General features: G+C 39.5%; 2 protein-coding genes across 8 annotated transcripts in view; one reads left to right on the forward strand and one right to left on the reverse strand.

The window, feature by feature from the left end:
* The window catches only part of RCHY1 (ring finger and CHY zinc finger domain containing 1), an 86,021-nt gene that overhangs the window by 16,553 nt on the left and 41,557 nt on the right, over window positions 1–27,911 (forward strand). For 3 of the 6 annotated variants that reach the window (XM_023189771.2, XM_023189773.2, XM_023189772.2), the window contains one exon: window positions 1,608–1,754. Coding sequence is in view for 2 of the 6 variants with exons in the window: in XM_023189769.2 (XP_023045537.1) it covers window positions 26,083–26,172; window positions 26,288–26,344 (147 nt within the window). In the remaining 4 variants the exon portion in view is untranslated. Of the gene's footprint in view, window positions 1–1,607; window positions 1,755–25,677; window positions 26,173–26,287; window positions 26,345–27,911 lie in introns of those variants that run through there. The other 3 variants (XM_023189769.2, XM_023189770.2, XM_023189774.1) reach the window with 3 other exon arrangements.
* Window positions 712–25,935, reverse strand: THAP6 (THAP domain containing 6). 2 transcript variants are annotated; one of them, XR_002725821.2, is made up of 6 exons: window positions 25,848–25,935; window positions 24,836–24,935; window positions 23,401–23,608; window positions 19,299–19,424; window positions 13,284–13,932; window positions 712–2,319 (listed from the first exon to the last, which is right to left on the reverse strand). XR_002725821.2 is itself a non-coding variant. In XM_023189775.2 (5 exons), exons 2-5 carry the CDS (start codon window positions 24,913–24,915, stop codon window positions 13,678–13,680), a joined length of 669 nt encoding a protein of 222 aa, XP_023045543.1. In that variant the 5' UTR covers window positions 24,916–24,935; window positions 25,848–25,935; the 3' UTR covers window positions 10,797–13,677. The 2 variants fall into 2 exon arrangements, 1 of the variants encoding a protein (XP_023045543.1); XM_023189775.2 differs by lacking the exon at window positions 712–2,319 and having other exon boundaries at window positions 10,797–13,932.

A 27,911-nucleotide genomic window follows, 5' to 3' on the forward strand; every position in this document is an offset into this window, starting at 1 on the left:
AAATCTTAAAAACACACCTACCCAGACAGTGGTTTATTTAAATCTCAAATAGATGGGCTGGCAGGGGTTTGGGAGATTTCTTTGAAATATGTAGGTGTCACAGGAAATACTAGTAATTCAAGACTTAGATCCAACTTTAGCCAATGTCCCAGGGGGATGATGAAGGTAATGATAACAAGTAATGCCTCATTTTTCAGAGATGAAATGGTTTTGATTTTTTTTTTTTTTGGAGATGGAGTCTTGCTCTGTTGCCCAGGCTGGAGTGCAGTGGTGCAATCTTGGCTGACTGAAACCTCCGCCCCTCTGGGCTCAAGTGATTCTCCTGCCTCAGCCTCCCGAGTAGCTGGGATTACAGGTGACTGCCACCATGCCCAGCTAATGTTTGTATTTTTAGTAGAGACGGGGTCTTGCCACGTTGTCCAGGCTGGTCTTGAACTCCTGACCTCAAGTGATCCGCCTGCCTCAGCCTCCCAAAGTGCTGGGATTACAGGCATGAGCCACTGTGCCTGGCTGGTTTTGATTTAAATTTGTAGAATGCTATTATTATAACTTTCTTTTCCTCCCTTCCTTCCTTTTTTTGTTCTACTTTCCTCCCTCCCTTCTTCTCTCTTTCTTTCCTGTGCACTTTCTCTCTGTTCCCAGGAAGTATATAACCCCCTCTCTAGAAGTAACCACCTTTAACAGTTTGCATACATGTTTTCTTTCTTTTTCTATATACTTACAGACACACACACACACACACACACACACACACACACACACACGTGTACACTTATAAATCGTTTTGTAGGTGGGTTTCAAAACATTTTATATAAATGAGATACTATTTTAAGTGGCGCTTTACATTGCTTTTATCCACGTTAAGGTCTTGTCTTCCCATGGCGATAATATGGATTGATGTCTTTTTGAATTGGTGCTTATTGTTTCATTCCATGGGCACGCCACGGTTTTATTTATCCATTTACTGCTTGATGGATGTTTGGGTTGCCTTCCACTTTATGCTTTCACGAACAGTCCTCACGAAGCCCTCATGTGACACATACAGAGTCCCTTTGCTATCAGGTACATTTAAAAATAACTTACTAAAATGGTTTTTAGGTTTAATATATAGAATACATTTGCATTTCCTCCTAAAATTTACCAGTCTTTATGGTGCCCTGGTGAGTTTGATCCTTTGGATAGCCACGTTTTGTTTCTAGTTACACCCTTTTCCCATGGGATTTTCAATAAAATATGTCCAGATCATGGTGATGGCCATAGAAACTTGAATTGTACATCTCAATAATCAAGACATTCTCTACTCTTAAGACCCATCTACAAGTGTTATAATAAGACTGACAATCAAAAATTTTTTTACATCCTCAGGATTTCAAAGGTAATTTATTTCAGCTGTGTAGCCTGGCAACATTTTATACTGTTATAAAATCTACCTGTTTAACAAGCACCAGTATCCTTCATTTTTATTGAAATTTTACGTTGAGTACATTTTACTGGCAAGTCTGTAGCTGAATGCTTGTCTCTACAAGGTACTAATCACTAGTATCTGTGGTTAGCATCCTGCACAGCACGTACACTTCACTCTTTAATAAAATTCTTCTGTTTTACAGAGCACAAGGGCCCAAATCTGCACATTCAGATGTGATATTACCTTTCAACTGCACAAGCTGTACACAAAGATTTGAGAAGTTTATTATTGGACGCAAATCTGTCAGGAACTCCTTTGCTGTTAACTAACCACAAACCATGGAGCTTAGGTGAGTTCAAGGATTATCTGTTTAGCAAGTAACTTGATACTCTGAGACTGTAGCTAGCCTGTGAACTCTTTCTGACTGGTTCAGAATGAAAAAAGCTCTTGTTCCAGAATATAAACCAACATATGATTTCATTTACTAAGGAAGTCTTGCTCAGAAAAAAAATTGACTGAGCTAAATGGTGTGCTTTGTGATGTAGTTGACCTACATTCTGCTCCAAGTGCCTTAATTTGTACACTGATCTGTGAACATTCTAAGTAATACTGTCAAGATGTTTTATAAAGTTGAATGAATGGGTGAATGAATGAAACATATCTTAGATAGATTAAGTGGCTTGTCAGTATTGGAGTGAGAGGATGAAGAGGAGGAAGGTGATTAAAATTTTCCCTTTCAGTGATACAATGTTCCTTGCCTGCCTCTGAGCTGCCACAAGAGAGGGAAGATTATTTAAGCCACAAATAGCCTACCTGACCACTGTTGCCTGTCTACTTGCCATTCCCTACGAAATGCATTTCTCTCCTCTTGGTTTTTGTTCTTCTTCCTGTTCTTGTTTCTTTTTCCTGTGTTTCTGGGATGGGACGGGATTCAAAGAAAGAAAAACAATATATGATGGCTCATTGTATGGTCTATATTTTACACACAATTAAATTCTCACCACTAATGGGTAAGATGCTATTGTCTACTTTGTAAGTGCTCAAATTCAGCAAGTTGACCCACTTCTTATATATAATGAAGTGGGAGACTGGGGACTTGAACCCAAGTCTGTTTGATTCTCCCCAGCTGGTTTGGTCTCCTACTCTCACTTCCCAGGAAGTTGCCTACAGAATCCAGGTCCTGGGACAGAACTTTCAAAGTGCCCGCACTGACAAACTTATGTTCGATTTTGTGCTTTTGAAGCTCCATTAATTTCATAGTTTCAGTACCTTTAATTGCCACAGACCCTGCTACATTGCCCACTTATATGTATTTGTGTTATATACTCGTACGTCTCTGTAGGTTGTGAATGTCTTCAGCTTATTCCTGTTTGTTCCCTCACACTAGTGTATGGGGCTTCAAAAGCAGTGTATGTGATGGGTTACTACATTAAATATGTTAGTCTGTAAACTTCTTTATGTATCTGAGAAGACAGATATCAAATGATAGACCCAAACACTTAAACTGCAAGATGCTGTGGGTATAAATCTATTGAGCCATGTGTGTTGTCCAATAAAGTAGTGCACAATGAGGAGAAAGGCATTAGGCTGAATTCAAGAACTCATTGTCTTGAGATATGAGGCTGCGCTCCCTGGTATCCTTGGATTATGGTTTCTGGAACTTCATACTAGTGTGTAATCTCCTTGAAGACAGGAAGTGAATCTACGTTGTTTCTCCAATGCCTAGTGTATTTCCTGGCATACAGTTCCTGGCTCCTGAAGAGTATGTGTGGAAATGTTGAATGCGCTTGGTTCTCAGCATTTCTTCCTCAACTGCTCTGACTAGTGCTCATCATGGACCCTCATGTGGTTCTTACATTACAAATTGTAGGTCTTCTGCTCTTGGGTTTCCTGGTCCTAATCTAACATTTTCTTCTTTCATCTCAATCTCTGTCAGCTCCTGCTCTGCATCAGGCACAATTCTATGATCAGAAGCACAGCTAGCGGGAAGGTGAGGGATGTGGCAGCAGGCGGACAGTTGTTTATCCTGAGCATGTTCTCCAAAGGGAGCTGTGACAGTTTTAAAATATTAAATGAAGGTTGAGGCAGCAATGTGAAAGTAAAATCATGAGACCTATGAAGAGGGTAGTAGTCAACAAGTGGCATCAATGGCTCAGGCCCTACCCAGGCTTGCCTTTAGGTTTTAGAAACTTGGCTTCCCTCTCCCTATTAGTCCAGTGGAAGAGCCAATTATACCTCTCATCTTCTTAGGGATAGAATATTTTTTCTTTTGACCAGAGAATCAGGCCCTCTACAAGTAGAATTTATCTTCTCAGGCACAAGCCAGGTTTCCCTGGCCCACTCCAATGACATTCTTATGTTCCTGTTTTTTTTTTTTTTTTTTTCACAATACTGAGGCTGTGAAACACAGGGCTTCCTAGTTCAGCTCACCTTTATCTGTTTTCGAGAATCTCAAATCCTACAATCTGGGTCATGTATGTAATTTCCTGTTTTGAGGCACTGTATATGCATGTCCAGAGTCCCTTGTTAGAGGAATATGAAACTTTTGAGCATTTCAGGATATTTTTTAATGCTGTCTCCCAAACTGGGGCTGTCTACTCAAGTGCCATGCCCTATCTGGCTCATCATAACAAGCCAGAACCAATCTTTCCTTTAGATTCTCTCTTTGCCTCTTGTTACATTTGACTAACCTTGCAGTTGCTCCCACTTCTTGGCTTGGTTCTCTGATACTGTCTTAGCCTAGTATTAGTTCCCTATTGCCACTGTAAGAAATTACCACAAACTTAGTGGAGTAAAACACAACACAAATTATCTTACAGTTGTTCTGGAGGTCCAAAATCTAAAATGGGACAGCAGGGCTGCATTCCCTCTGGATGCTCTCTGGGAGAATTCATCTCCTTCCCTTTTCCAGCTTCTAGAGGCTGCTCACATTCCTTAGCTCATGGCTGCTCATTACCACAACCTTTGCTTCCATAGTCACCTACCACAACCTTTGCTTCCATAGTCACATCTCATCGGACTCTGATTCTCCTGCCTGTCTCTTGTAAGGACTCACATGGAGAATCCAGGATAATCTCTCCATATTTTAGATCCTTAATTTAATCAAATCTGCAAACTCTCTTTCACCATGTAAGAAATGTGATTGTATTAGTCCATTTTCACATTGCTGATAAAGACATACCTGAGACTGGGCAATTTACCAAAGAAAGTGGTTTAACTGGACTCGCAGTTCCACGTGGCAGGGGAGGCCACACAATCATGGAAGAATGCAAGGAGGAGAAAGTCACATCTTAAGTGGATGGTGGCAAGCAAAGAGAGAGAACGAGAGCCAATCGAAACGGGTTTCCCTTTATCAAACCATCAGCTCCTTTGAGACTTATTCACTACCATGAGAACAGTATGGGGGAAACCGCTCCCATGATTCAATTTTCTCCCACCGGGTCCCTCCCACAACACATGGGAATTATGGGAGTACGATTCAATATGAGATTTGGGTGGGGACACTGAGCCAAACCATATTAGTGATATTCACAGGTTCTAGGGATTAGGACCTGGACATCTTTGCAGGGGGCATTACTCTTTCACAGTCCTCATTAGTTTTGGTGCCCCCCTAGATTTCTGAGACCATGGTCCTCTCCCTCCAGGACTGTTTTCAGCTCTGCCCATACTCATATATATATTTTTTGACAACTGTTGTATAAATTTATCTATTTCTTCTTGCAGTTCTGCAAGTTTTTGCATATGAATTTTAAGCTTTCTAATTAGGTGCATAAATATTAGGACTGTATATCCTCTTGATTGACCCTTTCCTCATTATGAAACAACCCTCGTTTTCCCTGTTTATATATTTTGTTCTGAAATCTATTTTGTCTATTATTACCCCAACTTTCTTTTGATTAGTGTTATCACAGGGATATCTTTTTCTATCCTTTAACCTACTGGATTCTTTGTAAACTAGCTGTGGCCAGGTGCAGTGGTTCACACCTGTAATCCCAGCACTTTGGGAGCTGAGGTGGGCAGATTGCTTGAGCCTAGGAGTTCAAGACCAGCCTGGGCAACATGGTGAAACCTTGTCTCTACAAAAAATACAAAAATTAGCTAGGCATGGTGGTGTGCACCTGTAGTCCCAGATACTCGGCAGACTGAGGTGGGAGGATCGCTTGAGACCAGGAGGTGGAGGTTGCAGTGAGACGTGATCATGCCACTGCACTCCAGTCTGGGAGACAGAGCGAGACCCTGTCTCAGTAACTAAATAAAATAAATTAAAAAATAAAGTAACTGTCTGCATCCAGCATATGATTGGGCTTCTCTCTCTCTCTCTTTTTTTTTTTAGATGGAGTTTTGCTCTTGTTGCCCAGGCTGGAGTGCAACGGTGTGATCTCGGCTCACCGCAACCTGTGCCTCCCAGGTTCAAGCGATTATTCTGCCTCAGCCTCCTGAGTGGCTGGGATTAGAGGCATGCACCACCACACCTGGCTAATTTCGTATTTTTAGTAGAGACGGGGTTTCTCCATGTTGGTGAGGCTGGTCTTGAACTCCCGACCTCAGGTGATCTGCCTGCCTTGGCCTCCCAAAGTGCTGGGATTACAGGTGTGAACCACTGTGCCTAGCCTGGGCTTTGCTTTTTAATCCAGGACAATCCCTGCCTTTTAATTGGGATTTTTAGATCACTTGTGATTAATGTAATTATTGATATATGCATTTTAGAAAAACCCCTCTGGAGGCAGACTGGAGACAGGGAGGCCACAGAATTTCTTGCAGCAATCAAGTTAAGAAATAACAGCTTAAACCAAGGAAACGGTCCTAGAGATTGAGTGGGAAAGGGGCTGTATCTGAGAGATGTTAAGGGTATACAATCAATAGAAGTGGAGCTAGGACAGAGAAATTTGTCAGTTATGATGTAGGTACCCAGATAGATTGCAATGTACAGAAAGGTACTGTTTTGGATGTCTGGATAGTTTTGCAGACTGCCTGGTATTATACCAGCTCATGTCTGATTTTCCATCTTTACCCAGTTTACGTTGAATCTAACGCAAAAGGTATAAAAGTACCTTGGTACTTAGTACTAAGTAAGCACCACAGTAAGTTAACATATTATATTATGTTAACTATGGTTAATACCATAGTGAGTCTCCGACATACAACAGATCTTTGGGAAATGCATCTTTTCATAACTAGAGAGACCTGCTAGAGCAGTTTTACTCTGAAGTTGGTTGACATATCACTAATTCTTCATTACTGAGAGCATTAGATTACAGAGTAACTCTGGGTTACAGCAGAATAGAGAGAAGTGAGTGCTAGGGAGTTCAAAAAGACAATGGGCACTCTTGAGGTACAGAACTCCCTTCAGGAACAAAGGAATTATTCCTCCAGCTGCTGGGAGTGCTCCTGGCAGACAGACCTCAGCCTTCTTCAGAAATTGCTTCAGTTGAACTGCCTTGCTGGATGGCATGCCCTCTTCATGGGGCAGCCCTCATCAAATAACTGGTGACACAAGTGTATAAAGGCATAGCTTCTGATAATGGTTTGGCTCTGTGTCCCCACCCAAATTTCATCTTGTAGTTCCCCATGTGTTGTGGGAGGGACCCAGTGGGAGATGAATGGACCGTGGGGGCAGGTCTTTCCTGAGCTGTTCTCATGACAGTGAATGGGTCTCATGAGATCTGATAGTTTCTTAAAAAACAGGAGTTTCTCTGCACAAGCTCTTTTTGCCTGCTGCCATCCATGTAAGATGTGACTTGCTCCTCCTCGCCTTCCACCACGATTGTGAGACCTCCCCAGCCATGTGGAACTGTAAATCCATTTAACTTCTTAGTAAATTGCCCAGTCTTGGGTATGTCTTTATCAGCATCGTGAAAATGGATGAATACAGTAAATTGCTACTGAGAGTGGGGTGCTGATGAAAAGATACCTGAAAATGTGGAAGCAACTTTGGAACTGGGTAACAGGCAGAGGTTGGAACAGTTTAGAGGGCTCAGAAGAAGACAGGAAAATGTGGGAAAGTTTGAAACTCCCCAGAGACTTGTTGAATGGCTTTGACCAATATGCTCATAACAAAATGGACAATGAAATTCAGGCTGAGGTGGTCTCAGATGGAGATGAGGAACTTGTTGGGAACTGGAGCAAAGGTGACTCTTGTTACGTTTTAGTAAAGAAACTGGCAGCATTTTGCCCCTGCCCTAGGGATTTGTGGAACTTTGAACTTGAGAGAGATGATTTAGATTATCTGGTGGAAGCAATTTCTAAGCAGCAAATCATTCAATAGGTGACCTGGGTAATGTTAAAGGCATTCAGTTTTATAAGGAAAGGAGAGCATAAAAGTTCAGAAAATTTGCAGCCCGACTTGTGATAAAAAGAAAATCCCATTTTCTGAGGAAAAATTCAAGCCGGCTCCAGAAACTTGTATAAGTAATGAGGAGCTGAATGTTAATCCCCAAGACAATGGGTAAAATGTCTCCAGGGCATGTAAGCAATCTTCAAGGCAGCCCCTTCCATCACAGGTCTGGAGGCCTAGGAGGAAAATATGGTTTTGTGGGCCAGGCCCAGGTTCCCCGTGTTGTGTGTAGCCCAGGGACTTGGTGCCCTGTGTCCCAGTCATTCCAGCCATGGCTCAAAGGGGCCAAAACAGATTGGGTCATGGCTTCAGAGGGTAGAAGTCTGAAGCCTTGGCAGCTTCCACATGGTGTTGAGCCTTTGAGTGTACAGAAGTCAAGGGTTTGGGCACCTCCGCCTAGATTTCAGATGTATGGAAACGCCTGCTGGATTGCCCAGGCAGAAGTTTGTTGTAGGGGCAGGGTCCTCATGGAGAACTTCTGCTGAGGCAGGGCAGAAGGGAAATGTGGGGTTGGAACCCCCACACAGAGTCCCTACCGGGGCATTGCCTAGTGGAGCTGTGAGAAGAGGACCACCATCCTCCAGACCCTAGAATGGCAGATCCACCAACAGCTTGCACTGTGAGCCTGGAAAAGTCACAGACATTCAATGCCAGCCAATAAAGGCAGCCAGGAGGGAGGCTGTACCCTGCAAAGCCACAGGGATGGAGCTGCCCAAGACTATAGAAACCTATGCCTTACATTAGCATGACCCAAATGTGAGACATGGAGTCAAAGGAGATAATTTTGGAGCTTAAGATTTGACCGCCCTGCTGGACTTTGGATTTGTAGGGGGCCTGTAGACTTTTTGTTTTGGCCAATTTCTCCCATTTGAATGGCTGTATTTACCTAATGCCTGCACCCCATTGTATCTAGGAAGTAACTAACTTGCTTTTGATTTTACAGGCTCATAGGCAGAAGGGAATTGCCCTGTCTCAGATGAGACTTTGGGCTGTGGACTTTTGAGTTAATGCTGAAATGAATTGAGACTTTGGGGGACTGTTGGAAAGGCATGACTGGTTTTGACATGTGAAGATATGAGATTTGGGAGGGACCAGGGGCGGAATGACATGGTTTGGCTCTGTGTCCCCATCCAAATCTCATCTTGTAGCTCCCATAATTCCCATGTGTTGTGGGAGGGATCCAGTGGGGGATGACTGAATCATGGAGGCGGGCCTTTCCCATGCCATTCTGGTGATAGTGAATGGGTCTCATGAGATCCGATGGTTTGAAAGAAAAAAAAAAACAAAAACTGGGAGTTTCTCTGCAGAAGCTCTTTTTGTCTGCCACCATTCATGTAAGACATGACTTGCTTCTCCTTGCCTTCTGCCATGATTGTGAGGCCTCCCCAGCCATGTGGAACTATAAGTCCATTAAACTTCTTTCTTTTGTAAATTGCCCAGTCTTGGGTATGTCTTTATTAGCAGCGTGAAAATGGACTAATATAGCTTCTTTGCCCTAACTCAGGACAAGTTTGGAAGGACATCTGTGTTGAGGTCCCCAAGAGCACGCACAAGTTTCATGATTCACTAGAAGGACTCACAGAATTTGGCATATAGTTGTACTTAAGGTTATGATTATAGCAAAAGGATACAAAGCAGCAGCACAATCAGCTAAGGGAAAAGGCACATGGTACAAAGTCTAGAGGAAACCAGGTGTAGCTTCTGAGTCCTTCCTCAGTGTAATCACACAGGACACATTTATAGCACTGAACTGTGACAATACACATGTTGTCTACCAGGGAAGCTCATTAAAGATTCAATGTTCAAAGTTTTATTTGGGGCTGGTCACACGGGTCCCTTTTACCTAACAGATTCTCAAATCCAGACTTCCAGAAGGAAAGTAGGTGTTCCGCATAAACCACATCGTCTGTACAAACAGTCTGGCACAGTGAACTACTCTTAGCAGTTAGGGAATGGTGGGAGCCCTCCCCAAATCCAAAGTTCCAGATGCCACTCAAGAACCAACCTTGCAACCTTGTAGGCCTTTCCAAGGATAGCATTCTCATGCCTATGTTAACTCATTTTTGTGTACTACTCCAGTTTCAGAGTTTTCTGTGGGGCTCACTAAGGTGCTGCCTTTACAGACATATAAGATAGACATGAATGGTGGCCTCTACCATCTCTCTTCATTTAATTCACTATTCTGGCCCCTGCAAAAATTAGACAGATCCTGCAAGATGACAGTTGGACTAAGGAAAATTCAACCAACTAGTAGCCCTGATTACAGCTGCTGTGCCAGATGTGGCATCTTTGTCAGAGCAGATTAACATGTCTATGGGTAGATGCCATACAACCATTGGGTGCGTGGTTTCCATCCCTATTAGAGAAAAGGATCAGAAACAGCCCACGTTCACATGGAAAAAATGACAGTATACATATATGGTCTTGTCCCCAAGGCTTATATGTTAATGATCTTGCTTCTGTTATAATTGAAAGAAGTCTAGACTGGACAGACATTTCATGGAAAATCACTTAGTTCACTCTACTGATGGATTACGTTAATCCAATGAGAGGACTAGTTAATTGGAGGCCTTGATAAGGCACATGTGCTCCAGAGGGTGAGATAAAACTTAGGAAATTCAGGGGTCTAAAACATCAGTAAAATTTTGAGGGAGAAGTACCCAGTGATCTGGGGCATGCTAAGACATCCCCTCTAAAGTAAGAGACAAGTTATTACAACTTGTATGTTCCACTATGAAGAAGAAAGCACAATGCCTGACAGGCCTCTTTGGGTTCTAAAGGCAACATATTTCACACCTAGGAATGCTGTTCTCCTTTATATACTGGATGACATCAAATCTGACAGTTTTGAGTGAGGGCCAAAGCAGAAAAGGGTTCTATGGTAGGTCCATGTTGTGCTGAAAGCTGGCCTGTTATGTGGGTCACGGAACCTTGCAGACCCCATATGAGAGTTATTGTGGAGGAGAAATTAGAGCAAAACCTCTATGTATGTACTCTCCATTTTTCTCTGCCCATTTTATTGAATAACTCAATGTATAAAACCACATAACACATTACTGGAGAAAATGTTTTATTTTTCAAATAAATAATAGATTTTCTATCAATTATTTCTATAATAATTTTATCTTTTTATTAAAACTAAATATATATTTAATACATTTCACCTTTTCTCAAATTACAGACTATGGTATAATTTTAATTATCGTTAGCAACCAAAGTCTATTTCCAGAAATTTGAACTTGATATAGAGAAAAATTCCACATATCAAGTGCTTTGGACCTGACTTGGTGCTGAGGTTGAACTGTTGTATTAATGTGTTCCTGGCTCTAGAGGCCACTCCTAGCTTTTAAAGCAAAGTGGAACCCTTAGGGTCTGCCTTGGCTGCCAGAGAAACTTCTGGAGGGGGATGACTTGGGTTTTGCTTTATACAGCACAGTTCTTTCCTGGGCTAGGTTGGAATCTCTGGGAACAGAGGACTAAGATACATACTGTGCTTAGGCAATTGTTTGCAGCAGCAGGGAGGACCCTATTTTAAATCTCAGATTAGGGAACAGAGGACTAAGATACATACTGTGCTTAGGCAATTGTTTGCAGCAGCAGGGAGGACCCTATTTTAAATCTCAGATTTCTATCAGTAATTATTTTCCCATTAGAATAAAGAGAAAATGGGCAGCTCTGGGTCCTTAACGATACCAATATTTTGCACACAGTTATTTATTTCTCAGTTATACTAGGTCCAGTGAAAAAGAGGTGCTGAGTCTACTATGAACGCAAGTAGTAAAAGCGACTGTGGCAATTTTGATAGTGGCAGACTGGGATTTTACTCTTGGAAAGGTCTTCCAGGTTTGGTGTATTCTAAGCAGCCAGTAGAGTGCTAGAATTTAGACATACTGTGTTTGAATCTACCCTCTTACTTTTTCTCCATTGTCCACTGACTTACTTTAATTTATATACTCACAAATAGGGTGAGGGAAAAATAATCTCTATTGAAAACATCTCCATAAAACCTAAGATCATATCCAAACTTTCCATTAGGGTGTTCATTTATGAACTCAAAATGAGATAACTAAAATAAATAATGGGTAATGAAAGAGTTTTTTTTTTGAGACGGAGTCTCGCTCTGTTGCTCAGGCTGGAGTGTGCAATGGCGTGATCTTGGCTCACTGCAACCTCTGCCTCCTGGGTTCAAGCAATTCTCCTGCCTCAGTTCTCCCAAGTAGCTGGGATTACAGGAGTGTGCCACCACACCTGGCTAATTTTTTTTTTGTATTTTTAGTAGAGATGGGGTTTCACCATGTTGGCCAGGCTGGTTTTGAACTCCTGACCTCAAGTGATCTGCCTGCCTTGGCCTCCCAAAGTGCTAGGATTACAGGTATGAGCCACCACTTGGCCTTTTTTTAACTATCTTTTTACTACTTTTTTTTCAGGTTGTAAAAAGATACGGCCTCAGTGCATAACGCTGATCTCGCAGATGTGGGTTAAATCCCGTTTAGAGGGAAGGTTTGGAATCCTACATAAAAGTGTAACATGTATTAAAACAGAAAATTCTTAAATACAAAAAATTCAAGTGACCATATCTTAACTAATATTAATGTAACAAAAATAAAATTACAATAAACAAATGAGCACAAAATGCAATTCAGTTTTTGTTACTACAGTGAAACAGCTGATACTCAAATTCTAACTGCTACAGCATGGACTTCTGAATGAGCTTCATGTATGTACACGTGCTCCTAAGTAGAGTGTTGCTTTGGCAAATGGTTTTTATTCTAACCTACAGTATTTATGACTCTTAATTTCAGTTGTTTTGGATAAGGAATTATGACAAAAGCTAAATTTATGAGACTTGGATCAATTAGGAAATAACAAGGAATTATTCCTTTGCATATTCAGTAAGAAACTATTCTAAAGCTGCTATTTTAATTACCCATTTCTCTAAATAAAAGCCCTTGGACAATAATCTACTTCCCTAATTAAAATATTCTAATCCTTTCTCTCCAATTCCTATTTCAACTGGAAGAGCCACAATTCTTAATTTTTAATGGTTTCTTTTATATTTTGTATTTTTAAAAAATGTCAGCAATACTACTTTATATATAAAATACAAAGCAGTATTAAAAGTATAGAGCTAGTACTGGCTTTCAGATTTTGAAGATATACCTTTATGATGAAATAGTCATGAAGCAAAGTGTTCAGACCTGTCAGAGCAACTAACCATTTAAAAATCAGATATATGACCCTTTTCGTCTTTTAAAGCTATTCTGGTTTACATCAAAGTGCTCCTAGTGAGGAGGAATGATGTACTGTACTGAATACTGAGACTTCACGAGGGCTCTTCTTAAATTGGCTCTGAACAATTCTAAAAGCCAACAGATCTTCACTATGTGTTATTCTCAGAGTCAATACCACAGGAAGCCTTGTAAAAAGATCCTTTGGTATTATTGATCGCAAAAGCACCTTGGATTGAATCCAAGATGGATATGTATTATAAATGAATTGTGCTTTGTAGTAAAATGCATTTAAAGTAAAATTCAATGTACTTACCATAAAGCACATGTAAGTAAAGGTACTCCTTTGAAGCCAAAAATCTGATGTTGCTGGAGAAGTGTCCAATTCCTTCTACTACAGCTTAATGTGACTAATTTGACATCATTTCTTTAGCTCTGTGAAATTTTCTTGAGATTTTAACATCTTACAGTAGTGACCTGGCACTAGTGTAGGTCTATAAAACATAATTGTCACAAGTCACACAAATACATAATTACCACAAACTTCTGCATATTTTCAAAAAGTCTTTGGATAACAACTATAATGCATAATGCTCCAGAGAATCCAAAGCAGCACTTTAAATGATGGATATCATTTAGTGATGATAAATGAGATTTTATAAAAATTTGTACCAATGACAGTTTTAGGTAGAACACAACATGAAATTATTTCATGCAATATAGTCCTGTTCTATGCTCTCCTGACAACACTCCCAACAGAAAGCGTCCAGTCTATTTGCTGTTTCTTGGCTGATCAGACATTCATCCTTTAATTCCCTGATTGTCTTCCTCAATGATTTTTGAAAACGTTTTTCTCGGTCTAAAACATTCCGTAGACTTTCCTTCGTATCCTCTAGCTCGCCGATCACATGATCTAATTTATGCTTAAGTTTCTTTGGACTATCCATTACACTGTAGCTATGTTCCTAAAAATATAAACACCAAGTTATTAATCAGACAGACATGTAGTTGGATAAAAGCTTATAACTAGGTCTAAGCTGTTTCTTCATTTACAATGCTTAGAGAACATCTTTAAGTTGGTGATATTTAGAGGTTAAGGAACATAGGAAGAAGATGGGGGTAGAAGCAATATTTAGGGTGCTAAGGGCCTCCCTTCTTTTACTAAGGCCAGGCATACACAAGGACTGCAGAATATTATGGATGGGAAGCACTTATCTCTATGAATAGCATGACACTTGCAATGACTCTACAGCTTTTGTTCCTTCAATGTGGTGCTGCTAAGTTTAATTTTTACCTATCAAACAAATTTAAATTTTTAACTGGGTTACTTTATTGGATGGCTATTGCATTTGATAAGATATGACAGGAAAGCAGTACTGCAGCAGGTTCTCAGGCTGGGTGTTGGGGATTTAGAGAGGACTCTGGTTTTGGAATTTTTAAGAGACAACTCCTCTCGGTGTTTACTATGGTTATGCTTAAATTTGCTGGATATGCTTTTATTCCTTTTTCATTTGAAAATAGGGAAAATAACACTGACATAGCTTATAAAGGCACTATAAAATAATCTTGAAAAGTTGTTATTTAATATTAAAATGAGCAGAGAAGACTTTTATTTCCAGCCAAGATGAAGTAATAGAGACTGGATTGACCCCTACCTCAAAGAACCAACACAAGGCTAAAAGACAGAAAAAAATAGCTTTTAAGATAATGGATATTTGGCAAGGACAGCAGCTATTGTGGACAGATGGGAAACAAAGAGGTAAGACCTAAGCCTGCTCCAGCTAACCGCATGAGAGTTTCTAGGCCTCAGGGCAAGGAAGGGAAACCCAGGCAGAGGTTAGCAGACTGAGTTGAGGAGGTAGTGCAAAACATCCAGGGAGACCAACGTGGCTACAATTCACAGGACAAAGTACTAGACAGATGAGAGCTGCACAGAAAGAACTTGAGATCTTCAGAGGCTCCCCCTTGAGTATTCCATGGAGTAAGATCAGCACATGAACGTGAGGAAACTACTCAAGGCTAAGGAAAGAACAACCAGAGATTAGGAGTGCCCTGTGCTCATGGGGCATAGCCACTATTCCCACTAGCCAGACTTGAAAATGTCAAGATTCATGGACATTAAGTATACAAAATGGTCTTGTCAAACAAAGTAAAATCTGAAAGGGTCGAACAGTTTCTAACTAACTGTACCCCAGAACAATGCTCAAGAAAACATGATACAAAAATATCTAGCATCTGGCAAATTAAAACTCAAAATTCATGGCACGCAAAATTTACCAGGCATGGAAATAAGCAGGAAAACATTAGTCATAATAAGAGATAAATCAATCAATGGAAACCAAGCTGGAACTGATACAAATGTTAAAATTAGCAGACAATATAATTAAGAAAGTTGTTAAAATTGTACTCCATCTATGCAAAAAGTTAAGTACATAAAATATATAAAAAAGACTCTAATAGAATATCTACAGATAACTACGATGTGTGAGGTAAAAAAATACACTGGAGAGAATGGCAGTGTATTTTTTGAAATTTAACATTTCAGAATAAAAGATTTCGTGAATATAAAGTTATAGCCACAGGAACTATCCAGTATGGACTAGAGAGAGAAAAGGAGATAGAAAAAAAATAAAGCATCAGCAACCTGTTGCACAATTTCAGACAGCCCAATATACATGTAATTAGAATTCCTGAAGAAGAGGAAAAATTGGGATAGAAAGAAATATTTGAAGAAATCGGCTGGGCGCGGTGGCTCAAGCCTGTAATCCCAGTACTTTGGGAGGCCGAGACGGGTGGATCACGAGGTCAGGAGATCGAGACTATCCTGGCTAACACGGTGAAACCCCATCTCTACTAAAAAAAATACAAAAAAACTAGCCGGGCGAGGTGGTGGGCGCCTGTAGTCCCAGCTACTCGGGAGGCTGAGGCAGGAGAATGGCGTGAACCCGGGAGGCGGAGCTTGCAGTGAGCTGAGATCCGGCCACTGCACTCCAGCCTGGGTGACAGAGTGAGACTCCATCTCAAAAAAGAAAAAAAAAAAAAAAAGACATTATGGCCAAAATTTTCCAAGTTTGATAAAAACTATAAACTGATAAATAAAAAAGCTCAACAAATCTTAATCACAAGAAATATGAAGAAAATGAAACCAAGGCATATCACCATCAGATTAGGCAAAAGCAGTAGAAAAACCAAAAATTCTTGTCCAGCACAGTGGCTCATGCCTGGCCTAGCACTTTGGGAGGGTGAGGCAGGGGGACTGCCTGAGCTTAGGAGTTTGAGACCAGCCTGGGCAACATGGGGAAATCTGGTCTCTACAAAAACAAATAAAAATTAGTCCGGCATGGTAGCATATGCCTGTAAGTCCCTGCTACTCAGGAGGCTGAGGTGGGAGGATTGCTTGAGCCTGGGAAGTTGAGGCTGCAGTGAGTCGTGAGTGTGCCACTGCATTCTAGCCTGGGTGACAGAGTGAAATCCTGTCTCCAAAAATAAATAAATAAAAAATTTTAAAAAAGAGACAAATTCTTAAAAGCAAAGAAAAAAAGAAGTATTAGGTACAGAGAATAAAGGTGAGTATGATATTAATTAAATTTTTCATTAGAAATGGTGCATGTAAGAATACAGTAGGGCAACATCTTCAAAAGTACCAAAAACAACTGCCCCAGCCCCAAAACTGTTAACCTAGAATTTGATTACCTAGTAAAAATATCTTTCAAAAGTGAAGCTTAAACTTTTTAAGAAATAGAAACATTGAAAGAATTCATCACCAGCATAGTTGCACTACAGGAAATGTTAAAATAAGCCCTGCAGGCAAAATGATAACAGGTGAAAATACGGACAGACACAAAGGAATGAAAAGCTCTGGAAATGGCACCTACATGGATAATATCAGATTTTTTCTTATTATCCAAATCTCTTTAAAGAATAATTTACTGTTTAAACAAAAATAACAACAATATGGTGTTGAGTCTACAGCATATGTAAAAGTGAAATGCTTGACAGCAATAGCACAAAGATTGAGAAAGGAAAAATGAAAGTATATAAGATTTTTGTATATAAGGGAAGTAATACTTTAACATAGCCTGTGATAAGTTAAAGATGCCATAAACCTAAACACAGACACACAGACCAATGGAACAGAAAAGAGAACTCAGAAACAAATCCACACACCTACAATGAACTCACTTTCAACAAAGGTGCCAAGAACATAAACTGGGGAAAAGACAGTCTCTTCAATAAATGGTGCTGGAAAAACTGTATATCCACATGCAGAAACACTAACCTAGACCCATACTTCTTACAATATACAAAAATCAAATCAAAATGGATTAAAGAATTAAATCTAAGACCTCAAACTATGAAACGACTACAAGGAAACATTGGGGAAACTCTCCAGGACATTGGTCTGGGCTAAGATTTTTTTTTTTTGAGACAGGTTCTTACTTTGTTGCCCAGGCTGGAGTACAGTGGGTGCGATCAAGCTCACTGCAGCCTTGATCTCCTGGGCTCAAGTGATCCTCCCACTCAGCCTCCTGAGCAGCTGGGACTATAGGCATATGCCACCACCCCCAGCTAATTTTTTTGTATTTTTAGTAAAGATGGGGTTTCACCATGTTTCCCAGGCTGGTCTCGAACTCCTGAGCTCAAGCAATCTACTCACCTTGGCCTCCCAAAGTGCTGGGATTACAGGCATGAGCCACCACACCCGGCCTAAAGATTTCTTGAGTAATACCCCACAAGCACAGGCAACCAAAGCGAAACGGACAAATGAGATCACATCAAGTTAAAAAGCTTCCACACAGCAAAGGAAACAATCAACAAAGTGAAGAGACAACCCACCGAATGGGACAAAATGTTTGTAAACTATCCATCTGACAAGGGATTGATAACCAGAATATACAATGGGCTTGAAAAACTCAACAGGAAAGAAATCTAAAAATGTGATTAAACACTGGGCAAAACATCTGAATACACATTTTTCAAAAGAAGACATACGAATGGCTAATAGGCATATGAAAAGGAACTCATTATCACTGATCATCAGAGAAACACAAATCAAATCTACAATGACAAAATATCTCATGCCAGTTAAAATGGCTTTTATACCTAAAACAGGCAACAACAAATGACGGCAAGGATGTGGAGAAAAAGGAACCCTGTACACTGTTGGGATATATTAGTACAACCACTATGGAGAAGAGTTTGGAAGTTCCTCAAAAAACTAAAATAGAGCTACTGTATGATCCAGCAATCCCACTGCTGGATGTACACCCCAAAGAAAGGAAACCAGTATATCAAAAGGATATCTGCACTCCCATGTTTGTTGCAGACCGTTCACAATAGCTGATATTTGGAAGCAACCTAAGTGTCCATCAACAGATGAATGGATAAAGAAATGTGGTGCTTAAACACCATGGAGTACTATTGAGTCATTAAAAAAATGAGATTTAGACATTTGCAACAACATGGATAGAAATAGGCCAGGCACAGAAAGACAAACATTGTATGTTCTCACTTATTTGCAGGATCTAAAAATCAAAACAATTGAACCCACAGAGATAGGAGAGTAAAATGATGGTTATGAGAGGTTGGGAAGGGTAGTGGGATGGGGGGAAGTGGGGATGGTTAATAGGTACAGAAATATAGTTAGACAGACTGCATAAGATCTAGTATTTGATAGTACAACGGGGTGACGATAGCCAACAATAATTTATCGTATATTTAAAAATAACTAAAAGTATAATTGGATTTTTTTGTAACATAAAGGATAAATGCTTAATGTGATGGATACCCTATTTACCCTAATGTGATTATCATGTATTGTATACCTAAATATATCTGATGTATCCTATATATATACATACTTACTATGTAGCCACCAAAAGAAATTATTATAAAGCCATGTTAATCAAGATAGTAAAAGAGATCTAGATTCCATGCCTGCCTCTAACATGAATAAGCAATGAGATGAATAAATAAATGCAAGCTTGAATACTCTGTATGTGTATAACTGAGAAAACTTAGAGAAATAGCTATTTTTTATTACATATTTCATATGGAAATTACAGCAGTTAGAGAGAAGAATTATTTCCTTGGTAGAAATATCCTTGCAAAAAGCTTTCTTCAATGAACTACATATGTAAGCAAAGGATTAACTACCTCTCTTCTGATGTTGCATATATACAAATTATAATGATTCTAGGAAGCAATATTATTTGTAGATATTACATATTAACCCCTAGATTTTGCTAGGATTCTGAAAAATTTGATTCTAATGGAGAGGACATATTCACCTTAAAAGAATTAACATGAGCTCAGTAAATAATTTACTTACAAAAATGAACTGGGATTGGAATTCTTTAATATATGAGGAAGCACCAACAAGATGATGATTGTAGTTAGTGGCTGGAACGGTTTTGAGGGTGAAGTTTTTTCTACAATGAAGTTTTTCTCTTTTCCCCTGTTAAGAATAGTTAATAACAATCATCAAGTGAGACACTTTTGTCCTTTCTTACATTTTTATCCCTTCTTAACTTTGTATAGTGAAGTTAATACCACATTTCTTTTCATGGAAATTGCTTTTAAAACTCAGTAAATTCCACCCAGATAATTTTAAAAGAACTTCCTGAAAACAACTCTAAGGTTCATCTGAAAACACAAATTTTCCTAAAAAGGAAGAGTGTAGGAGGATACACTCTACAAGCTATTAAAAATATAATACACAGTAACAATAATTAAAATAGTGTGCTCCTTTCTTAGGACTAGACAGAAAAACCTAGAAACAGATCATCAAGTAGATAGATGCCTTTAGGACAAAGGTGGCATTCTAAATAAGGCCACAAATCATGTAAAAATCAACTAATTAAGAAAAGCAGTTGTATCCTTTATATATAATAAACCACAATGAAATTCCAGGTACTGAAATTTTATGTAAAAAAGAAAACCATAGGTGGTAGAAAAAATACAGAGAATATTTATATAATCTTAAGGTGAGGAAGGCTAACGTCATATAACACAAGAGAAAATATAGAATTGACTACATTGAAAAAAGCCTGAATTTCAAAAAAAAAAAACCATGCCATAACTAGAACTGAAGACAAACAATAAAAAGTAACTGGGAAGGAAAGTGGGAGAAAGGGGAGAAAAAAAAGGAACTGCAATGTAGATGGCAGTTAAATGATTCATATCCTCGATATCCAGTGTTTTTACAAAACAGCATAGGAAAAGATAATAGAAGAGGACCTGAATAAGTAACTCACAAAACAGTACACTTATCCAATAAACACATGAAAAATGTAGACACGCACGAGTGTTCACAGATAAATTAAAACAATAAGATGCCATTTTGCCTATCAATTTTAGCAAAGTTTACAAACACCACTTATACCAAGGATTAGGGTAGGTAGACATTCTTACGCATAGCTAGTAGGGTGATAGATTGGTGCAAGCTTTCTAATGAGGCTTTGGAAGATCTTTATCAAAAGCAAATCTTTAAAAAGCGTATATAGTCTTTGATCCAACAATTCTGTTTGCAGAATTCAGTTCAAGGAAATAAGGATATAAGCCCACTACAATAATGTTCATTTTAGTCCTGTTTAAAATAACGAAAGATGACAGCCTACACACAATATTGAAGACTGATTACATATACTACTGTTCATATGTAGGATCAACTACTATATGGTCAGTAAAATATGGTCTATATAATTGACACCACTAACTACTGTCAACGATATGGAACCAAAGGATTTCTTATACGCTGATGGTGGGACTATAAATTTGCAAAAGCACTTTGGAAAACAATGGAAATATGTATTCAAGCTGAACATCCACATCACCAGGACCTAGTAATTTCCTCTTCTAATTGAAGCATGTATACACCCTATAGAGATGTGTACATAAATGGACCAAAAGACGTGCCCCAAAATGTTCAGAGCTGCACAAGTTGTAATAGCCCCAATGTGAAAAACTACCCAAACATTTATTAATAGTAGAATGAAGAAATTAGTTTATTTGTACATCGCAATACTATACAGCAAAGAAGATAAACAGACCAGTATCTCATGCTACAATGTGGATGAATCACACAAAATGTTGAGCTAACAAAGCCAGAGTGCATACTGTAGACAGGACTCCATGTATATAACTGACAGTGATAAAGTCAAGACAGTAGTGACTGGGAAAGCATGTGAGGGAGGCTTCTGGGGCACCTGTAATGTTTTATATCTTGGTCTGAGGGGAGTGACATGAGTGTACCCACTTTGTGAAAACTCATTGATTTGTACACTTATAAGCACTCTTCCATAAATATGTTTTACTTCAATATAAAGTTTAGTTTAAAAAAGTGATGGTCTATATAGGTTTCTCTTAAACATGTGATCCATAGATCTGCAGCACAAACAGATTGAGATGTTAGAAAGTACACTCCAACTTACTGAATCTAATTCTCTGGAAGATGCAGGATTCTGTATTTTAAACAAACTCACTGGATAATCCTTATGTAGACTAAAGTTTGAAAGCTATGGTTGTAGGAAAATATTTAATGTCATAGAGAGTAGTAGTTAATAGTAGACTCTGAAGCCAAAATGCCTGGGATCAAATCTAGCCTCTGCCATTTAATAGCAGTGTAACCCTGGAGAAGTCATTCTAGTTCTCTGGGCCTCAGTTTTCTCAAGTGATAAAATGAAAATAATAATAGTACTTACCTGACATGGTGGTTCTTTCAAGGACTGAGTTAATAGATTAATGTAAAGTACTTGGAATAGTGCCTGGCACACAGTACACACTATGTTAAAAAACCCAATAAAGCAAATAAAGGAAAAGGTATACAGTGTAATTCTATTTCCAGAAGATTATCTATATATAGATGAATTTATATAAAGCATATTTACAAATAATTACAGAGATACAGATCAAAGTGTTCACAGTATTATCTATGGATTATGTGATTATTTATTTTATTTTTGCTCCTATAATCTTATTTTCTAAAGTGAAAAATTTGTTATAAGAAAATCAATAGTTTTTTAAAAGTTAGTAACTTATGATTTACTTGATTTATTACGCCCATATTTCTTAAGGTCCTCTTAACATTGCAGCTAGATGACACCTTGGTGGTAGGAAAAAAACGAAAGCCCTAGAGCAACTTTCCCAAGATACTGTATATTTATTAGTGAGGCACTCTCTACCTGATCACTCAGGTTCTACAATATGACCAACTGCAGAAAGTGACCAGGACTGCATGGGAACGGGTATGCTTCCGGCTACTTCTCTTGTTTTTAGCTGCCAGGAAGGAGATCCCTTTCAATGATCTCCCTGAATTTTCCACATTGGAATCAATCAATCAATGTCTATAGGTTCTGGAAATTCACCTTTAGGTATATAAAGTCAAGAGAGATACTGAGGGTGAGGCAGCCAATCCATGGGAATATTACTGAGAAAAAAACACAGAATTCAATTAGCGTTTACTTATTTGACTGTTCTTTCTTTTCCTGACCTTTTCTTCTCCTGTGCTTACATCTCTTTTTTTGGTTTTCTTCCTTTTGATCATACCTAGACTTTACGCTTCCATGTACGTGGCTCTTATAAGTACATTAGTCCTGTTAGTGGTTCTGCTCTTGACTTCTACCCCAGTGTTAGGGACTGCCAACTTGGAACATCAGCTCAACCTTCTTATAAGGCTTTGGAAGATCTTTATCAAAAGTAAATCTTTAAAAAGTGTATATAGTCTTTGATCCAACAATTTTATTTGTAGAATTTAGTTCAAGGAAATAAGGATATAAGCCAGCTACAATAATGTTCATTTTAGTCCTGTTTAAAATAAGGAACCTTATTCAACCTTCTTATGTTAACTTCAATTTTTAGACAAAAATCTTGAGTTATGCTAATTCCTAAAGTCAGTCCATTTCATCAAACATTAGTAACGTACAAATATTTATGAGTGGTTACTGGTAAAACACTCCTACTACACATTACAAAAGTTGAAGATGCAGTCTACAAATTTAAAACTTCAAGAATGGACTTCAAGTGAATAAGCAAACAATAAAAATGTTAGGGAGAGTGGTGAATAGTATCATAAAAAGTGAGCAATGGCCAGGCGCGGTGGCTCACACCTGTAATCCTAGCACTTTGGGATGCCGAGGAGGGTGGATCACGAGGTCAGGAGTTGAAGACCAGCCTGGCCAAGATGGTGAAACCCCGTCTCTACTAAAAATACAAAAATTAGCCGGGTGTGGTGGCAGGCACCTGTAATTCCAGCTTCTCGGGAGGCTGAGGCAGAGAATTGCTTAAACTCCCAAACTGCTTCTGGGAGGCAGAGATTGCAGTGAGCTGAGATCATGCCACTGCACTCCAGCCTGGGTGACAGAGCGAGACTCTATCTCAAAGAAAAAAAAAAAAAAAAGTGAGCAATGATGGTAAATAGTATCTCATAAACAAACCTGTAGGTGATATGGAGAATCAAAGATAGAAGGTATGACTCCAGGTTTCAGTTTAATGTTGGGAGCACTTCTGTCAAAATCTGTCTTTTTAAAGTGCCTCGAACACAACACATCTCCTTTTTTAGGCTCCCAAATGCCAGCTGCATTCACATCAAGTCTTTTCATTGCTAATACCCATTTCCTTTTGATGTTTTCATCTGTGGGGAATCTAGAAAAAAAATACAAAAAATATTTTAAAATCAAATACTATTGCTATATAATTTAATTAAAGCTGTCTTATACAACTGACTAAATTGATTCGTTAACTAGTTTGTTATTAGTCTTGAGAATTACAGTATTTAGGAAACCATAATTCATGCTTTGGTAACTTTCCATTTTAATATTCAGATTTTCTGCCAATCATGCTGCAGATACATGGCCCTCATTTTAATTTTTCTCATATTATAAGGACGAAAAATTTCAATGGATATTTAACATCTTATAGTAAGATCCACAATTGAAAGTATTTATTCATCTATAGATGATAAAAGAATTATCACTTGGGCCTTTTCCTATCTGAAATGATATCCACAATTTATCCTCGATAAAAAGGGCCCTTTGTAATTCCATTCTTCTGTTAGCATCAGAAAATTGCTTAGTACAGCATTTAATACATAGCAGGTCTACAGATACTTAGTGAATGAATGCAGAGAATAGCTGCAGAGTGTGGAGTTCTGGAGATTAGAACTATTTTGAGAGATATGAAGGCCAATAGCCATATTGACTCAATTTTCAAGCTGGTTCAAATTTTTCTGAAACAAGGTAGGATATATATATGCTCATTTTTGATTTCTTTATATCTAACCAAATAGCTAGGAGTTCTTTCTCTAACACATAGCACAGTGCCTGGAACGAAAGCAGCAAAATAAACCTTTAACAAGTGAACAATTATTAAATCTTATTACTCTTTCACAGCTCTCAGAAGAATGGCTAAAATATGAAACTAAAATCATCTTGATTTATTTGCAACACAGCTAAAGATCCCTTGGTCTGAACTTGTAATTTATATTTTTTCTGTATAACTTATGCTTGATCTATTTCTAAATAGAAACGGCAATATATTTGAGCAAAGCTCCTGCATTCAGATTGTAAACTATATGTAAACAACATTGAATTTCTTTGGCGATAAGATAAAATACAAAGTAATAATATTAGCAAAAGTTAGTCTTATGGTATTTTTTGTAAACCAGTCTCTCATATCATATCTTAAAGTATCTTAAAACTTTTAAACTACATTATAAACATGTAAAGGTATCACATTGTCACTTCAAATTTTAAAAAAAGGTTATTTAAAAAGGACTCGGGAACTAAAGTTCAAAATTGAAGACAAGTAGAACTGTCTTTTGCTTTTTATAACATGGCCAAAGTATTTGGCTTAACTACAGCAAAATCTTACACGTGAAATGTCAGTCCTTTTAACTTCGAATTTGGCAAGCAGCGAGAAGCACATCCAATGGCGGAGCAGCATTTCACCATTTTAGCAACTCATAACAGAACTGAAAGAAAATTAGAATGTTGAGTCAGTAACTGGAAAGCTGAAGGGGAATATATTCCCTTTCCCGGTGTTTTAGAAAACATGAAATTAGGTTAGAAAGCTAAAGACAAATATCTTCTTCTAACACCTGCAGCTTTGCTTATAACATTTTCCAGGGTCTTGCCTCTTTAATAAGGAGAAACATATTTAGCTAGGTACCCCGAGTCTGATTTCAATTTTGTTGGCTTGTACATTTCCCTTCCACCTTCTGACAGGTACCATGTTCTCTGTGCCACAAAGCCTTTTGCACACTAACTCCTACCCATCTTTCAGCTCTCAGCTTGCATCGCTTTCCCAGGGAAACCTTCCCTGACTGACATCCAGATTGTCAGAGCTGCTTTAATATTAGCTCTCACAGGACACACACTTCTTCCTAGCACTTCTCCAAGTTGTAATCTTACATTTATTGCAGTGATCGCTCTTATTAATGTCTTCCTCCTCCACCAGTCTTAGTTCCATGAGGTCATGGTGGAGTGTGTCTATTTTTTCCTACTTTTTGTCCTTACGGTTTAGCTGGTGACTGGCAATAGTGAATGTCAGTACATACTCTGAATGAACAGCAAATAAACGGGAAAGGGAGGAAGCAAGAAGCACTTCCAGGTATTAGCGAACGCCCTGGCGTCCAGGAGCGGCGCGCGGGACCAGCTGAGCCCAGGGCCCGGGACGAACTCCGCCCCTTTCTCCAGGCTCCCCGCCACCGGAGGGAGAGAGGGAGGGGCCGCCCGTCACAGGTAACGATGCACCTAGTGAGCGTCCTTTCCTCAGGCGCCAACTGGCGTCTCCGCGCCGCTGCCGCCCACCTCGCGCCGAACCACGCCCTGAGATTTGGGCGGGTAGCGATGGGGGGAAAAACAGGCAACCTAAGAGTTATTACCGTTAGCAGCGAAGACTGCGACTAACGTCAACGACGGACACTGCGTCTGCCTTCGCTTCCGCCTCGTGGCCCCGGGAACCGGAAATCCGTCTGCCCCGTGTCACGTGCTTAGGAGCCATATTGGCGCTGGTGGCTGCTGGGGCTGGGAGGGGGAATGCTAGAGAGGCGCAGCTTTTCTGGGCGTGGTTTTTATCCTGGGGGAAGGATCGGTGCAATGTGAGGGGCGGTGGAGGAGATGGCGGCGACGGCGCGGGAAGATGGCGCCAGCGGTCGAGAGCGAGGGCAGCGGGGCTGCGAGCACTATGACAGAGGATGTCTCCTGAAGGTGACGCCTTCTATGGGCTCTTCCCCGACAAGCTTCCTCCGGGCTGGGCTGCGCTGGGGCGGGCTGGGCAGCTGGTTAGGCTTGGATTTAAGTTTGAAGTTAACCTGCTTTTCAGGATACCTTTTCCACCTGGAATTGGGTTCCTCTTGAGGAGAACGTTTTTGGCAAGGCGGTAAGCCCCACCTTTCCTACCTGCTTCGTACCTTGAAAGCAAAACCCTTCTTTCTTGGGAAGTGATTAGGCTTGCACAGTGGTCTCTTTGCCAGTGGGCTTATTCGTCTTTTGCTGCGGAAGTAGACTGAGGCAGCCCCGGGCCTGTACTGGGTTTTCCGTTCAGGTGTGTGATGAAATAATGGAAGTGGAGATAATGGAATAAACAAGCGGAGAACCCGAATACGATTTCAGCTCCTGTAGTAAAGTTTTATAGCCTGCCAGCTTCATTTTAGAGGCAATGCGTGTATGTTCAGACCTATGTAGCAGAAAACATGTGTCCCAAAAAAGAAGACAATCATGTAATTGGCATTAAATAGAAAATTATGTATAGGAAAGTGTCTAATAAGCTTGTATTGTTACTTTGAGAAAACTTCTTAATCTATATTTGTTTTAAATTGACACGTATTCAATTGAAGTTTCCGGATTTTCCTTGCAAGAAACAGTACAAAAATTTCGCTTGGAAAACTTGGTCTTTGGAACCTCAACCACCCTATCCCCAAATCTTAGCTCTCCTCTTTAATAACTGTGATTTTAGCTAGCTCCTCTTTACCTCATGTGTGAAATGGAGATGATAGCGCCTGTTTCATAAAAGTGTTTGAGGATTATATACTAAAGGGCATGTATAGTGTTTAACAGGGTGCATTCCCTGAAGTAAATGAGTAGTAAATATATACCACCATGACTATTACTATCATATATTACTACTATCTATCATCTGTTACTAATATCATGACTATTACTATCAATCTGAGTATTATTATTTTTTGTCCTTTCACTTCACAAGTCAGCCTTGCTGGTCATTGCCTCATTATTAGAAGCAAGGTCTAGTCTCAGGCCTCTACGTGCATCCTAAACTCTTTTCTGTAGGTCATGGCTTGATGAACGTTGCTCCACTGCACTGGATGAAGCTCCTTAAAAATGTTGGTCAGCCACCAAATGTTGTGTAAGGAAATTGAATGCTATCCTTATGATTCAATTTCTACTGAGATGTATTATTACTCTTTCAAACTTGAGGTCTAAAACGGAATTTAACATCTTGCCTGCCCCCCATAAACCACACAACTAGATCTGTGTATCATAACACTAAGATACTTCGCCCAGGGTGTCAAACAGGTTTTGCGCCCCCCCCCCCCCCGCCCCCCACCCCTTAAATACCAGAGGCCAAGTGAAGCATTTCAAGGAGGATGTGGTCAACTAGGTCAAATGCAGCTGTTTGAGTAAGATAACTGAGAATTGCCCTTTGGATTTGGCAAGGAAGAGGTCACTGGTGATCTTGACAAGAAGAGTTCTAGTGGAGAGGTCAGGATTCGAGTGGATTTAAGAGAGAATGGGAGGAGTGTATTTGAAAATAGCACTTATAGGCTATTCTTGGGGTTTTGCTGTAAAGGGGAGCAAATAATAAGGTGTGGTTGCTGGGAGATGTGGCACCATATTTTTTCCTCTTTAAGAGAGGAACTATTACAGCATGTTTGTATATTCTAGGAAATGATACAATAGAGTGAGAACATTTTATAATGCAGGAGAGA

The sequence above is a fragment of the Piliocolobus tephrosceles genome, chromosome 3 (assembly GCF_002776525.5).
Source record: "Piliocolobus tephrosceles isolate RC106 chromosome 3, ASM277652v3, whole genome shotgun sequence".
Lineage (NCBI taxonomy): Eukaryota > Metazoa > Chordata > Mammalia > Primates > Cercopithecidae > Piliocolobus > Piliocolobus tephrosceles.

What these genes read in the sequence shown, in the direction of transcription:
- THAP6 (XM_023189775.2), bottom strand. Translation starts at nt 24,915, where the DNA reads ATGGTGAAATGCTGCTCCGCCATTGGATGTGCTTCTCGCTGCTTGCCA. An exon ending in AAAGGACTGACATTTCACGT is followed by an intron (nt 23,609 to 24,835) that starts GTAAGATTTTGC and finishes TTTTTTTTCTAG; the next exon opens with ATTCCCCACAGATGAAAACA. An exon ending in TCCAATCCCAGTTCATTTTT is followed by an intron (nt 13,933 to 19,298) that starts GTAAGTAAATTA and finishes TTATATTTTTAG; the next exon opens with GAACATAGCTACAGTGTAAT.